The 15157-nt window shown below is 43.7% G+C and overlaps 1 protein-coding gene across 1 annotated transcript; it reads right to left on the bottom strand.

Moving 5' to 3' along the window:
- Positions 1–10326: 10326 nt before the first annotated feature.
- On the bottom strand, positions 10327–14797 carry LOC134862531 (uncharacterized). The gene is made up of 2 exons (XM_063880507.1): positions 13005–14797; positions 10327–12646 (listed from the first exon to the last, which is right to left on the bottom strand). The coding sequence occupies exons 1-2, from the start codon at positions 13027–13029 to the stop codon at positions 10476–10478; spliced, it is 2196 nt and encodes a 731-aa protein (XP_063736577.1). The 5' UTR covers positions 13030–14797; the 3' UTR covers positions 10327–10475.
- Between the last annotated feature and the right edge of the window lie 360 nt (positions 14798–15157).

Here is a 15157-nt window from a genome sequence, read left to right as displayed (position 1 = left end):
GGTTAGTTTTTGGTCAGATGTTTTAAAAAGGATTGCTGACGTTACATTAACCCTTGCGTCCTGTAACTCCGCTTTCCGTGCGCACCACGAGAAACTAGGAGAAATCAATAATGGAAACTTTCTGGCCCACATCGAACTCCTTGCGCGTTACGACCCCGTGTTGGAGAAGTTGATCAGAAGTAAAAGTAAAATCAAATACTTAAGCCCAAAAATTCAAAACGAGATGATCTCAATCATGGCACAAACTGTCTTAGACGAAATAGTGAAAGAAATCCATGAGGCAGAATTTTATTCGGTCATATTAGACACAACACAAGACATTTCCAAAGTGGATCAGCTAAGCCAAGTGCTCCGCTATGTCACGATTCCTAAAGATGACAATGATGTGCCCTCAGACGTGCAAATTCATGAGAGTTTCATGGGTTTCCATTCAGTCCACGACCAAAGCGCACACGGCTTAGAAAAAATTATTCTCGAGCTGTTAGAGATGAAAGGAATCTCGGTCAATAAATGCAGAGGACAGGGATACGATGGCGCAGCCACAATGAGCGGGGTCTACTCTGGCTTACAAAAAAGAATCTCGGATAGGGAACCAAATGCAATGTACGTTCATTGCGCTTCTCACAATCTAAATCTAGTTTTAAACGATGCGTGCCAGAATGTGGCAAAGGTGAGAGCGTACTACGATACAGTAGAGAAACTGTATGACTTCTTCAGCGCAAGCATTAAACGTTGGGAAATTTTGGAAGTGCAGTTCAAAGTGGCAGGGCAGCCAACTCTTAAACGTCTATGCCCGACACGTTGGGCATCCAGAAATGATGCGGTGCGCGCCCTTCGGTTTCGTTACCCAGACGTAATGAAAGCGCTCACTAAAATATCCCTGCTGTCCAAAAAACCCAAAGAACGCGCGGAGGCCACTGGTCTCAAAGCCAGCATGGAAAATTTTGAATTTGTGTTTCAAACGGTCATACAGGGTAAAATTCTTGAGTCAGTCCACATTGTTTCCCAACATCTCCAAAAACAAAACGTGGACATACTACAGGCAAGCCAGTATCTCTCAAGTGCGTCTGACAGCCTTGCGTCACTCAGAGGTGAATATGACAGCCTCAAAGAAGCTGCCCAAGACCTGGCCAAATTGTGGGGTATCTCTCCTGTATTTCCCGAGAAACGCAACAGGCGTACGAAAACCTATTTCGACGAATTGTGTGAGGACGAAAGGCTTACGAATGCAGAGGAGAATTTTAAAGTGTCGGTCTTCTACGCCACTTTAGACATAGTCGTTGCGCAGGTGGGTCGCAGGTTTGAAAGCATGCGAGAAGTGGCACGAAGGTTTGGGTTTTTACGCCCCGAGGAACTCATCTCGAAATCCGATGGTGAGTTATATGCATCAGCAAGTACTCTGGCTGCGCAATATAATGACGACTTATCTGCTGATTTTCCTGATCAGATCCTGTCATTTAGAAGCGCATTACTACCCGCTCTAAAAGAAATTGAACGTGGTGGGGTACAAGATTTGGCACGCACTCTCTTTGTGAAACACAGTTCCATATTGTCCAGTCTGCCTGACGTTGCCACAGCTATAAAATTGTTCTTGACCATACCCGTAACCGTTGCAACAGCAGAGAGGTCGTTTTCTAAACTAAAATTGATAAAAACATACTTGCGAAGCACTATGTCGCAAGATAGGCTACGGGGCCTAGCCATCATTTCTATAGAGAACAGGCGCGCTCGCAAGTTAGATTTAAACGGTGTGGTTAGAGACTTCGCTCATAGGTGCGCTAGGAGGAGTGCCCACATATACTCGTATCCAAAGATGTAAATGCTCTGTTTATCATCATTAATGTTACTTTTATTGCTGACTGTTGTTGCTGACTGTTTCATTGTTAGAATTATATGTAATAAATGGATTGGATAGCCTACTCTGTGTACAGAATATTAATGGGTTAACAAAACATCTATATAGGCCTATGGATTAAATGGGCATGGGATGTCAGGGGCTGAGTTGCAGCATCTTTTTCACTATTTTATGCAATCAAAACACACACACACAGGCCTATATATATATTAGGATATATATATAAAGAGAGAGAAGTAGGAGTAGGCTAGTAGTAAGGAGGCCGTGGCAGGTGGCGGTGGGGGGCCCCAGTCTAAGTACCTGCAGGGGGGCCCCAAGTGCTTGTGTTACGCCAGTGAACCGGTGGGTACCCTGGCATCAACTAGCCCGGTACAACAGCTGGAGCAGGCAAGTGGAACCGCGACATCAGGCTTACAGCAGGAAGAGTCAGTAGGAGAGGAGAGCGTAGAGGAGTGTGGGACGTCCAGCGACAGGTCAGGGATGGGATGCACAACTGCTTGGACAGAAGCTCAGCTAAAAGTGAAGCAGACTTACTATCCCTGGCTTTTTAGGGGAAAATCAGGTTTGGGTTGCACAACGTGTAAGGCGGTGGGGACTTTGGGGCAGAGAAGACGTCGGGGATGAAACTGGCAAAAGAGTGGGTTTTATGCACAGTAACCTCATCTGCTTCAGATATTATAAAACAGCAACGCGCACTTAGAAAAAAGGTATTTGAACATGCCCGTACCAAGGCTCACCTAGCAGCAGCAAACATTCTCGAAAAGGCAAAAGTGGACACTTTAGGACAATCTATAATTAATAGTCAGTCTGAACAGATGGCCACTACAGCTCGCGTATTTCGCACGGCGTACAAGGAGGCTAAACGCCACCGTCCCGCATATGGCTTCGAACAGGAGATTGATTGCCAAGAATTAAATGGACTCGATATGGGGAGAATTTTACATTCCAATGTTGCATGTGGAAACATACAGAAACATATTTCTGAAGAAATGAAAAGAAAACTGTTTGAAAAAATAGTACAGTGCACTCCCAAAATCAGTGTAATGCTGGATGAGTCAACCAGTTTAAGCAAAAAGAGCTGCTTGATAATATACATTAGGGCTCAGTTGCCCGATATGGACAAGCCTACAAACATTTTTACTGAACTCGTAGAGCTAGATGATCTAACTGCTCAAGGTATTGTCCACAAACTGTTGTCTGCTCTGGAGCGCCTGCATTTGACACAGGATTTTCTCTCTAAGACCCTCATTGGAGTAACTTGTGATGGTGCTTCGGTTATGTTAGGGCGTAAAAGCGGAGTGGCGAGTCGGCTCCAGGCCATGTTTCCCAACATTACTGTGTGGCACTGCTCAGCCCACAGGCTTGAGCTTGCAGTCGCAGACGTAGTGAAAGAGATGGGTGCTATAAATCACTTTAAAATATTGATGGACAAGATATATGCACTGTATAGCACATCTAACAAAAATTTAATGGAGCTGAGAGAGTCAGCTGAGAGCTTGGATGTCCAGCTATGCAAAATAGGTCGTATTTTAGACACTAGATGGGTGGCATCAAGTTTTAGAACCGTTGAAGCAGTGTGGAAGAACTACCCAGCACTTTACAAGCATTTCAAAACTGCATCAGAAGATCCCTCCCGTAACAGTGTCACAAAGCAAACATACAGTGGGCTTGCTATGCGCTTATCTTCGCATGCGTTTGTGAACAATTTAGGCATAATGTGCGATGCATTGCAAGAATTATCTGAGCTCTCAGTCGAGCTTCAAAAACGAGACATTACCATCATTTCAGCACACAAGTCAATTTGTCGGGAAATCAGGGTACTTGAGGCCATGTCGGATCGGCCAGGTCGCTACACTGAACTGAGCCAAAGGGGAATTGAGGAAAACTCTTTCCATGGCATCACGCTGAATGGAGGAAAATCAAGCGACAGATCACTCGACCCCAAGCAGTTTTTTCTAACTGTGGCCAAGAACTTGGAGGACCGTATGTTATCTCAAGGAGGCCGGATGCCAGATAAAACTGGATATAACAAGTTCATTGAGGAGTTGAAGGTGCTTTACGCACAATACTGGCCCGAGGACGCAGGTGCGCTGTATGGAGAGACTGAGGTCGAGTCACTGTGTCAGCGCTTCAACATTGCCAACCCGCGCGCAGTCATACGGGCCTACAGAAGGTACAGAGACTCAGATGGCAAAGACCCCCCCGATGAGCTGATGGAGTTACTTGTTGCTGTCAACAGCATTCCAATTGCAAGTGCTGAATGTGAGCGCGGATTTTCACAAATGAACTTGATTTGCACTCCCAACCGTAGCTCTTTGCTCACATCCACCATGTCATCTTTACTCTTCCTAAATCTTGTTGGACCCCCCCCTGGCTAAATTCAATCCAGTCCCGAACGTGATGGACCTGGGTGGGCCAAATGAAACACAGAACAGCCACAGGACACAAACGTCAGTCAAAATAAGCAAAAAAAGAGCGCTTTAGGTCCCACAAAACCTGACAAGCACGTGTAAGAGTTTATTTAACACAACTCAATAATGGTGACCCCACCATATCCATACTAAAAATCGGTCCGCCGTTCGCCAACAATCCACCTAACAAAAAAAAAAAAAACACACGAACCCCCAGAAGAGCCATAGTGAATTGCAGCCAGTCAAAAATCCAACATAGTGAGAAATAATAAAAGGCCTAACAACATAACAAAAAAATAAGTACACCTCAATGCCCCACACCAAACAATCCATGTTCAGACCTAAATAACGACCGCCCGTCACTACCCCCCTCCAGAAGAGAGCTCCCACCCCCCCAAAAGTATCTAATAAACAACACAACCACCAAGCCTAATTTTGAAGCCCACCCCGGGACCCCTAAAACATCTCCCCTCCACATACGAAAGATTAGCCCATCTTGCGACTTCCCGCCACCACACAACTAAAAACATACACCACGTAATATGCGACCCGCGAAAGCCACCAGCCTAGAAGATTCCATAAACGCTAGAATCGACAATCAGAATGTTGCTTCTGCCGTCGACGCATGAGTCCCACCCAAGTCCACACAGTGAAAGATATAAAACCCAACAAACATCCATTACAAATCCAATCCCCATCACCGTTCCAGACGATTTGAATATAATAGACATAAATAATACCTTACGGAAAACAGTATCAACTATGCCCGACATCCCAAATACCCCCAAAAAGCACCCATCAAATTCGTCATTATCTAAAATCGCAAATCTGCAAAACGCCGGTATGCATAACAAATCCGGGATCGGCCCAACCCCAACACCCAAACCCCCGTTCCATACCATAAGAACATCATCCAAAAAAAGCAGACCATCACTAACCCACTCCCAATAACCCACCCCCGCTACTTCACGACCAAGTTTACTCCCAATCACCCCAGCAACCAATATGTGTACCTCCCGGAAGACCATTATCTTCCCAATTCTGTCCATCCTAACCAGAAGAGAAGCATTGTATACCACCACTGATGTTGTAAAGAGCATTCAATGTCACCGACACTGTCCCAGTGACGGCAGCAGAAGAATCAGGCAGTTTTAGTATCAACTACAGATCGGGGAGCAAAGCCACCACAGGAAGCTGCATCGGGCCGCAACTGCAGTGCAGAAACCCTAACGTCACACAATCAACACGCTTGTCTCGTATATGGGTGTCGACCTTGGGGGTCTGCCTAGCCAAGCCACTCCATTTAGATTCTCAGTGAACGATTGACACGGTGAATAATTAAAGTAGCAATCAAGAACCTGCACTTGCGAACACTACACTCTCGATGGGGAACATCAAGCACAAGATAGTCCTGGTAAAAAGGTGGATTTAAAAAAAGAAATAAATATGACTCGGTTCCACAAAGAACCACAAACACACGAACGACCATGCTCCCCCCACCCGCACCCAGCCCTAACACCTCATACCGCCGCCGAACACACCAAAAACACCCAACACTCATCACTCAACGCACACCCCCTGACCACACACCAACCTACACTACCGCCACTTCCTAAAAAACCAACGACATCTACAACCACCGACCAAAACGTCACGCTGCAAACACAACACTTGACCATAAGCAGTAAACAAGAAATTATTAAAATTCAACAGCAGCATCACTAAGCGCAGATAGAAAGAGAGATATTTGCCCATTCGAGTGGTGCAGCTTTGAAACCCACCTCCTACCAAGTTTAACTGGACATACAACACGGAAAAACATAAAGCGATAATAGAGAGATTTTTCAGGCACCATCAGGGTATTTTAATGAATTTATCAGTCTAAATGACACAGACCAACATTTATGTAGATCCTGAAGCTTGGAGAATCACAGATCGACAACTAGTCCTAGATTGGATTCAACAGAAAATGTATAACCCGTTGTGTACATAATTTAGACCTGAAATACTAGAGAGAGCGCACAAATTAAGCATCCCTTTTTCCCCTCTCCCCCCCCCCTCCCCCCCTTCCTCCGTATGCAATGTCTGCCAACATGTGTCAAACATCACCAATACAGGCAATCAAGATGAATTAACATGATATTTTGTGTCCTTTTTACCCTACTCCAAGATCCAATACATATGAAATTTTCTCAAAGAGGGTTTTTGGGCAAAACATAAATATGAAGTTAAGAAGAGATTAATTCACGAGATAATTAATATTTTTGGTTGATAAAAAAACCAGTAATGTTACTACAACAGAAAAAGGATACCTAATCAAAACAGATTATTGGATTAAAACCGATAATCATGGAGCATATCTCCAACAATTGAACCAACTGAGTTAATGTTCGAAACCACCAGAGTACATCAAAAAAACCTTTGTTTATGTTTCCGTGAGTCAGGTTATTGAGTCTTTTATTGAATAAGCAGGAGTTTCTGGAAAACCTAGTTTTTCCAGTGAAAGTCTACCTCCAGGGATTTACAAGACTTTTCAAGAGGTTCGTGTACATTAAAAAGCAAAATGAACATTTATGGGAGTAACAGGATCAGCCTATTATTTGCATTATGGTCTAAATCAATAGAAGAATATGGAAAAGTGTAACCCAATATGCACATCGAGGAAAATTCAAAGATAACAGCCGATTATTGGTTATTAGCTTAATTCACACCCAACAATAAACACCGCTCAAAGTTTCGTTCCACTTTATTATCACTCAATTCAACTAGCTCTTTCTTGGAAAGTCTAAGTGAATGTTTAAGCAGGTTTGTTTTGTGACAATGTTAGCATCTCACAGTCCTTTAAATTAAAGGATTTAAGTCAACGAACAAACGTGTGGTCTTTGTGCAAAACTTTTAAACCTATGTAAAAAGGGTGCAGTATTTTTGTGTCCGTGTCAGACAAATATAGGATCACCTGCACTTGCCTGGCTTTCAGGACAAGTTTCAATGTAAAGAATTTCCTGTAGATTCCAGATTAACAAAACGAGGTGATAGTGCAACTACTGCAATTTTGATTTTCAGCTACGCTCCAGAGAACAGCACAATACCTTTCTGCTACAGTTCATCATGAAAATGTTCCACATGTAAATGGTGTTTAACGTGAATGTGTTCTAAGTAAGCATCTGTCATATTTTCACCCTGTCACTGGTTTTCTCAGACATATTGCATGATTTCTTTGAAGGTGCTTATTCTGTTGAACTGTCTTTGTGTCTGAGAAAGTTTATTTCAATAAGGCTATATTACTTTGGACAGACTGAATAGCCTGCTCAATTCATTTCCTTACAAATATTCTGACAGGGTGAATAAACCAAAGGCAATTTCTAAAGCAAATGTTGAAAAGGGCCAGCATAGGTGGCAAAGGCCATGAAAATTGGTCTCTGTTACGATTTCTCCCCTCTTCTCATTGGAAATAGCATACCAGACAAGAACCTGCATGGGAAATACTGATGGACCTCAAAGAAATTGTCGAAATTGTAGTCTCACATGTTTTTTTCAGAGGAAATATTGCACTACTTGGAGATCAAGTTGTCTGATCACAAAAGGCTGCTCATAGACACTTTTCCTGATTTTCGCTTGCGCCCCAAAGCACCACTTTGCTGAACATTATCCTTACCTTCTACGCTGCTTTGGTCCATTGGTGGAATTATGGACTATGAGGTTTGAATCAAAACATGGCTTTTTCAAGAAGACTATGCATGATGTTAAAAACTTTAAAAATGTACTCCTCACACTGTCCGTAAAACACCAACAGATGATGGCATGCCAGTTTGATAGCCAGAGTCTTTTCAAGCCAATGTTACATGTGGAGAAAGTAACTAACATCAAAACATCTGCTTTGGATGCTGCCCTGTGCACAGTGATTAAGAGAAAGTATCCACACCTTGAAACTTTGTCCCTTTCTAAAGACATTTATTTTCATGGGACCCGATATGTGGAGGGTATGATTCTGTCATCTGGACACTGCAGTGGACTGCCAGAATTCTATAAAATCGTGACCATAGTAGTTAACCCTGAAAAAGTGGACTTTGTTGGCAAAAAGCTCACGTCTTGGTACCTTGAACATTTTAGGTCTTTTGAGCTTGTGGAGAGCATCTACGCAGACATTGAGATTTTGGATCCTCAGGCTCTCAACGACCATAATCCATTGGTTGCATACACAGTGGGAGGGAAGGTGCTGGTGACTCCAAAAGTGTGCCTGCTCCATTGAAGTGACACAGAATGGTAAGTGATCTCTGATTGCTCCCATCCAAACAAGATTCAGTCACATGCTGTCTGTAATAATATTTTGAAGTTCTTTCTGTTTCACTTCCTGTGTTTTCAGTTCAGTCTTTGTTGCAACCTTGTGTATGTTGTGTGTTTTTTGCCTGCACCAGCTTGGTCTACCTTTCTTTTTGCCTGCACCAGCTTGCTCTGCCTATGGACATCTTGTTAATATTAGATCTGCTTGTTAGAACCACATATACATTTATAATAATGTAATGCTTTGCAGGTAGAACTAACACAGTGTAAGACCTTGCTACATTGTTTTGATTTTGTCAGGATTGTCTTGTCTTGTCTGTCTTTTTGTCTTGTAGTTTTACTTTGTAGCCCATCTGTACCCTTATGTCTCTTCCCGTCTCCCATTGTTTACTTCCTGTTTAGTCTTTCGTACTTCCTTGTTCCTGCCATGTGCTCCTTTGTTTACCCGTGCCTGGTGTTCCTGTCTTGTGTTCCTGTGTCTCCGCCCCTCATCTGTTCCCAATTAGTAGTCTTGGCAGTTCCCTTGTTTAGTTCACCTGTGTCTTGTTATCCCGTTTACCCCTTGTGTTTTTAAACCCTTGTCTTTCCCTCAGTCATTAGCCCCTTTTATACTGAACTATAAGCCGCCGATTCAGCGGCTTTTATGCAACTCGTTCCGACCTTTCATACTGGAGGCGGCTAATTGGTGGCGTGTTTTACGCCGGCGATTATACTCCTGGGGGTACACTTATCTGGCATCATTGTTGTTTTGAAAATGACAGTGTCACGAGACTAAACTCTTCCAACGCCAATGTTGTAGCCTACGTCACTGTTCAACTTCACACCCAGTGCTTACATGTTTACGCCTACACCTAGACGGCTTATTTGAAAGGAGGAATAATGCGCCTCCGTTTCACACAGACAGAGCCGCCTAATCGGCAGCTCCACCTTACCTCCAATGAGCCGGCGTTCTGTATAAAAAGGGCTACTGTTGGTCATTGTCGTGGGTACATGTTTGATGTGCATGTGTTGTTACGGTTTGTCTCTACGTTCTGTCTGTTTCTAGCCTGACTTTTAAGTTTGAATTAAAACCTTTTGAGTTAAGTTCGGAACTTTTGCGTATCTGTGTGCTTTTGGGTCCGGCACTGTAGACTACCGTGACAGATTTAACTTGTCTTGTTTTTTACCCTCTGCAACCTAACCCTTCTGTGTTTTGTCCTTGTTTCTTGTGACACAGGCTGGAATACTGCTGCTGGTGAGAATTTCCCCAAGAATGTCCCGTAAAGTGGCACTTCCTGAGGTACCTGAGTCCGTTGAACTGTTGCAAAATTTTCTTCAGGAAAATCTCCAACTTCAAGGCAGCTTCACACTACAATACGAGGACCCAGACTTTAATAATACTCTGTGCAGAGCTGCCAACATTGTGTTTTCGAAAATAGTAGCAAGCCGAGCGGAGCGAGGCAAATTTTTTTTCAAAGCCGGGGGTCCGAGTTCCGCCGAAGCCCCCTGAATGCCCCCTTATTTCATTTTTACTTTACTTATTTCTATTTATCTTTTGTATTCAACTGTTATTATTTTACTGTAAATTGTATGTATATATAGTTCCCTATTCCTTTTCCTATCACCCTGCTGCTATAACATGTGCAATTCCCTTACAGGATTAATAAAAGTTATCTTATCTTATCAGAAGCCAGAGACTTTACATGCTCTGAGATGCAATCTAGGTCATATTAGGACATGTTTTTCGTGTATAATTTCTCCTTTTCCCTGTACTGTTGCACACAATTAAACACCAACATAAACAAAAAAATATTTTTATTAACCGAACAGAATTCATCATGAAACAATACTGAACAATAACACATGAAAAACCTTTACACAGCCTTTTTTTAGAACAGAGTTCAACTCAAGGGAACCTTTGGCTGTGACATGACCATCTCATCAACCTCTCACTTTAGATGGTCATAGGTTGCTGACTTGGCCTTGGCAAGAGTTGTCTTGGAGTACGCCTGCTTGTAGCAGACAGACCCCTTTGCCACCATGAATTGTTTGTGGGTAATGAGGTTACTCAGGGTCTCCATTCCCATACTAGGTCTGAACTCCGTTCTGTTTTTTGTGACAAGACTGAAGATGCGTTCGCAGTCTGCATTGGAATGGAAGATGCAGAGGATAGCCAGCATTACCTTGCAGAGTAAAGGGTACTTGAGATGGCCATTTCCATCCTTCAGCTGACTCATCAGGTGCCACTGTGTGTCTGGTCTGTCACAGCTGGTGATGCTTTCTGGCAGAGCATCGGTTTGGTAGGTCATGAATTGACCCTCAAGCTTGTCCATCTCCTCAGCACTCATCTTCAAGCAGGGGAATCTGCCTGTGAAGTACCTCACAGAATTGAAGTCTGCGCTGTCCCGTGCAGACATGTCAGCCACAGAAGCATTCCTTATCACTGGGTCATCATAGGGAAACTTCTTCACCATGTACTCAACAGCCTTCATGTAGAATGCCCGCACAGCGCTGAAGACCTGGGCAAGCTGCAGCTCCTCAAGCTCAGGGTGATCTCTTATGAAGTCTCTGGTGTTTTGCCCAATGAACAAGGTCTCATTGCTCTTCTGGTTGCTTGGTTCCCTGAATGGTACCTGGTGAACCTTAGCAGCTGCATTGATCACCTGAGGCTTCACAAATCGGTTCAAGAGATTCTTCAGCTGTGTGGTCAAAGTCCTGTGTAGTATTTGTATGCAGGGTTTGTCTAGCTGCAGCAGAGTGTTGGCCTCATCAAATATCGGCAGGACCGCACTTAGAAAGTAGCAGTAAAGATGGAATGTTGGGTCCTGCAGATGTTGACATGCCCTCTGCACTCTCTGTTGTGCCCCTGTCTTGGGCTGAGTGGCTCCAGTGCTAGATGTATTGGGCTGAGTGGGTGCAGTGCTAGATGTCTTGGGCTGAGTGGGTGCAGTGCTAGATGTTTTGGGCTGAGTGGGTGTAGTGGTAGATGTCTTGGGCTGAGTGTGTGCAGCGCTAGATGTCTTGGGCTGAGTGGGTGCAGTGGTAGATGTCTTGGGCTGAGTGGGTGCAGTGCTAGATGTCTTGGGCTGAGTGTGTGCAGTGCTAGATGTCTTGGGCTGAGTGGGTGCAGTGCTAGATGTCTTGGGCCGAGTGGGTGCAGCGCTAGATGTGTTGGGCTTTGCCGTTGCAGTCTTGGGCTGTGTGGTTGCAGCTGCTGGTGTTTTCTTTCCCTGATAGAATTTGGCTAGGTTTTGTTGGCGAAAGAGATAGCCTGCCAAATCAAACTGAGAATTGTCCTTGCTGCCGCTACTGTGGGTTGATGTGTCCTTGCTAACACTGTGGGTGGACTTGTCCTTGCTGCTGCTCTGCGTGGTCTTGTCCTTGCTGCTGCTCTGCGTGGTCTTGTCCTTGCTGCTGCTCTGCGTGGTCTTGTCCTTGCTGCTGTGCCCAGACTGTTCTGACTCAAAGTATTGCAGCAATGCAGGCCACTGCTGCAACAACCTGGCCATGCATTTATCTAAAGAGAGCCACCTCGTACTTACATGTTTAACAATCTTTCTCATTTCCACTCCACACAGATCCTGAAATTTCTTCAGTCCCTGTTTCCTCTTGCTGGATTTGTCTAGGTAGAAGTATATGTCCACCAGCAGCTCTTCAATGGACACTGGAAGCTGAGCAGCAGCTTTTTCTGCAGCTAGATGAATTAGATGGCACGGGCATCCCAGCACATATACTGCACTGTTTTTTTTGTTGATGTAGCCTGCCGTGCCAGCTTTGAGTCCCTGCATCACCATGGCATTATCTGCCCCAAAACTCATGCAGTTGTCCCAGGATATGCTACGTTTCTCAAGGTCATTGTCAATGAGTTTGAATATGTTCTGCCCAGTAGATGCCTCATGACACTCTGGCAAAGATAGGAGTACTGTCAGAACACGCCCAAGTCCTCGATCAAAGTACTTCACAACAAGAGGATACAGCTTACAGTCTCCATAGTCAGTGCTCCCATCCGTGGCTAGGGAGTATGGAGCTGTCCTCATTGCCTCCGTGATCACAGACGCATCCTCCTTGGCAAGAGCTCCAACAATGGCGCTGCTCTTTGTGCGACCAGACCCATACTTTCCTGCAATTGCAATCACAAAAATATTGCATTGTATTATCATGATTATACTCTAGATTACACAGAATTGCAGAATTACAATCATGATATTAATCCTCTGTAGAGTAAATTGGCCTAGGCTATTTTTTTTTCACCTTTACATAAAATGAAAAATGTTTATTAGAATGATACAGTATCAGTAGGCTATAAATTAGCAATGATTAATTTGCAAGATTTAAATCAGATTATCAACCAGGGCAGTACTGTAACTGTTTTATATAGTCTGTACAGATTGTAGAGTGTATTGTGACAGTATACAGATATAAATCTATGCCTATGAATGCTTGAGATGAATTGAGGCTATTTGTCATTTGAGCCTTACCAGCGATTTTCGAGTCCGGAAACATCTTTTTCACCAGTGGCCCGATGTGGTCGGCCACCGCGATCGGGATGTTGTGTTCCACCAGAAAGTCCACAGCGATCACTTCGGCATTTATGACACTGGTGTCACTGTCAACCGTAAAGAAGCCCGCGATGGGCCTTGTAGCTTCCACTGCCGCCTTGTATGACGTGTGTTTAGCAGGCCCCCATGCCTCACGCTAAAATCTGTCTTACACAACATACAGTAAGCGTGGAAGTCGTCCAGCTTCGACCGGGTGATGGTCGGCCATTCTGCGTTATATTCTAGCTTGAAGCGCTGTTCAGAAATTCGCCGCTTTTTCAGCGGAGGACAAGTACGTTCACCATCCATTTTTGATAGACTTCAACTGACAGCTCGCTCCGCGATTTCGCGGGCATAGTGTATTCACGAATTATCATTGGTCCATTAGAAATTAAGATAATAAAAACACAACACATATGTTAAATTATATAATGAAAAAAACCCAGATATTAATATGTTCTACTTATCTGTGCTATAAATGTAATTTTTGTATGATTCCAATGATCTTAAATAATTTTATAACCAAAATAGCTGAATTTGCTCGTGACCTGAGCAGAGGAGACAAGCGGGGTAAGGCAAAGAGCGGCGCCTCACGTCAGATTGAGCAATCCCTCACAAAGCGGAGCTAGTGAGAAATTAGCACCTCCTGTATAATGCCTCCCTGCTGTGTTACAAAGATGCTTGATGGATTTTACCCCGATATATATATGTAACAGTATGTAACCATAATGATTTACCCCGATGAATCTGCCACAAAATACAACAATGCAAATGCAGACGAATGGAAAGCCACCAGTACGTTTAATTATTAGCCAAGATTACATTGATATCCGAGTGTTTCCGAGGGGATTGTTTAATGTCTGTCATCCATTTAACATCATACAACGTCGTTGTGATCACTTTGAACCCAACGATCTTTTTTTTTATGTATTGGTGAGCTGAGTTTGAGAAATTAAACTGTGCAGCTAAAGTTGTGTTTTTTGGTTGCTATAGTTATCTAGTTGCTATGCTAGCTAGCTCAAGAGACTTAAATAACCTAAACGATTTAAATGGAAGCGTTCAATTCGCATGTAATGATAGCTAGTTATCGAGCTGATGTTATAGTTTCCCCGATTTAACTCATTGTATTTCAATGGGTAAAGGTAAAAATCCTCAGGGTGCCTGTGCATCTTCGCATGAAATAATATATTAGCCTACCAGTTATTAACACCAGTTCTCTAGCTACCAACTGCCAACTCGTTGTACCTATCATAGGTGTGTGTGAAGAATGCTGAGATAAAATATGAAAAACAACCAGTAGTCAATGTGCAAGCTGCCAATTGAATTATGTTTTAATAAACTCTATTGACTTCACATATTTTTCACATATCTGACTCTGAAAGCCAGCTACGAGCTCACCGCACGGCACTGGTCTACATGAATAGAATTCTTCATCAACAGCGGGAGCCAAAACAGCATAGCATCCTGGTAACAGTAGTGAGGGTATTACAAAAAAGAAGTACAGCCGATCCTATTGGCTCTTTGTCAACGCAAGGGACGAATCATAAAACGGCTTATATGTGAGCTTTAGGGCTGGTTGGATGTCAACACAGGCACGAGGCTGCCAGCTACACGATTCATTTTTCGATTTGTTGGGTAATGCGTAGGATATTCAAGTCAAGCGTAGCGGCGTAATTAGGGCCTGGAAATCGTATCTGCTACGCCAAAATCGTGTATGTTGGCAGCTCTGTCTGTGTAATTTGATTGACATCCATGATTTGCCACCTGAGCGTGCTATCTTGCACATTCTTTGGGATGAGACACCTCCACTTGTTCAGCGAGAGTCTGATTCTTATGAGTCAGAGTCTTCCCTGGACACAGCCAGTTTATCCAGCAGAGAGTCACTCCAGAGTCCCTCAGCTTTTATCAAGAGCTATCTGCGAAGTGTCTCAGAGTGGCCTTCACCTTTTCCCATCCCCTCATTCTCTTATGATGTAGAGTTGAGGTTGCGCAAAGGCAATGAGGCATACGAACTGAGCAAGAAGGGTATAAGCTTAACTAGAGACATGAAAATGGACATTTTAGACAAGATTGCGCAGGCAGTTTTTGAAGTT

Source organism: Eleginops maclovinus, chromosome 4, assembly GCF_036324505.1.
Source record: "Eleginops maclovinus isolate JMC-PN-2008 ecotype Puerto Natales chromosome 4, JC_Emac_rtc_rv5, whole genome shotgun sequence".
Taxonomy (NCBI): Eukaryota; Metazoa; Chordata; class Actinopteri; order Perciformes; family Eleginopidae; genus Eleginops; species Eleginops maclovinus.
This window is presented reverse-complemented; position numbering and strand designations above follow the sequence as displayed.

Bases quoted from the DNA above. Each gene is read 5' to 3' on its own strand.
- LOC134862531 (XM_063880507.1), bottom strand. From the start codon at position 13,029: ATGTTTCCGGACTCGAAAATCGCTG. The intron at 12,647-13,004 runs GTAAGGCTCAAA...TTGCAATTGCAG, and splicing joins TCCGGACTCGAAAATCGCTG to GAAAGTATGGGTCTGGTCGC.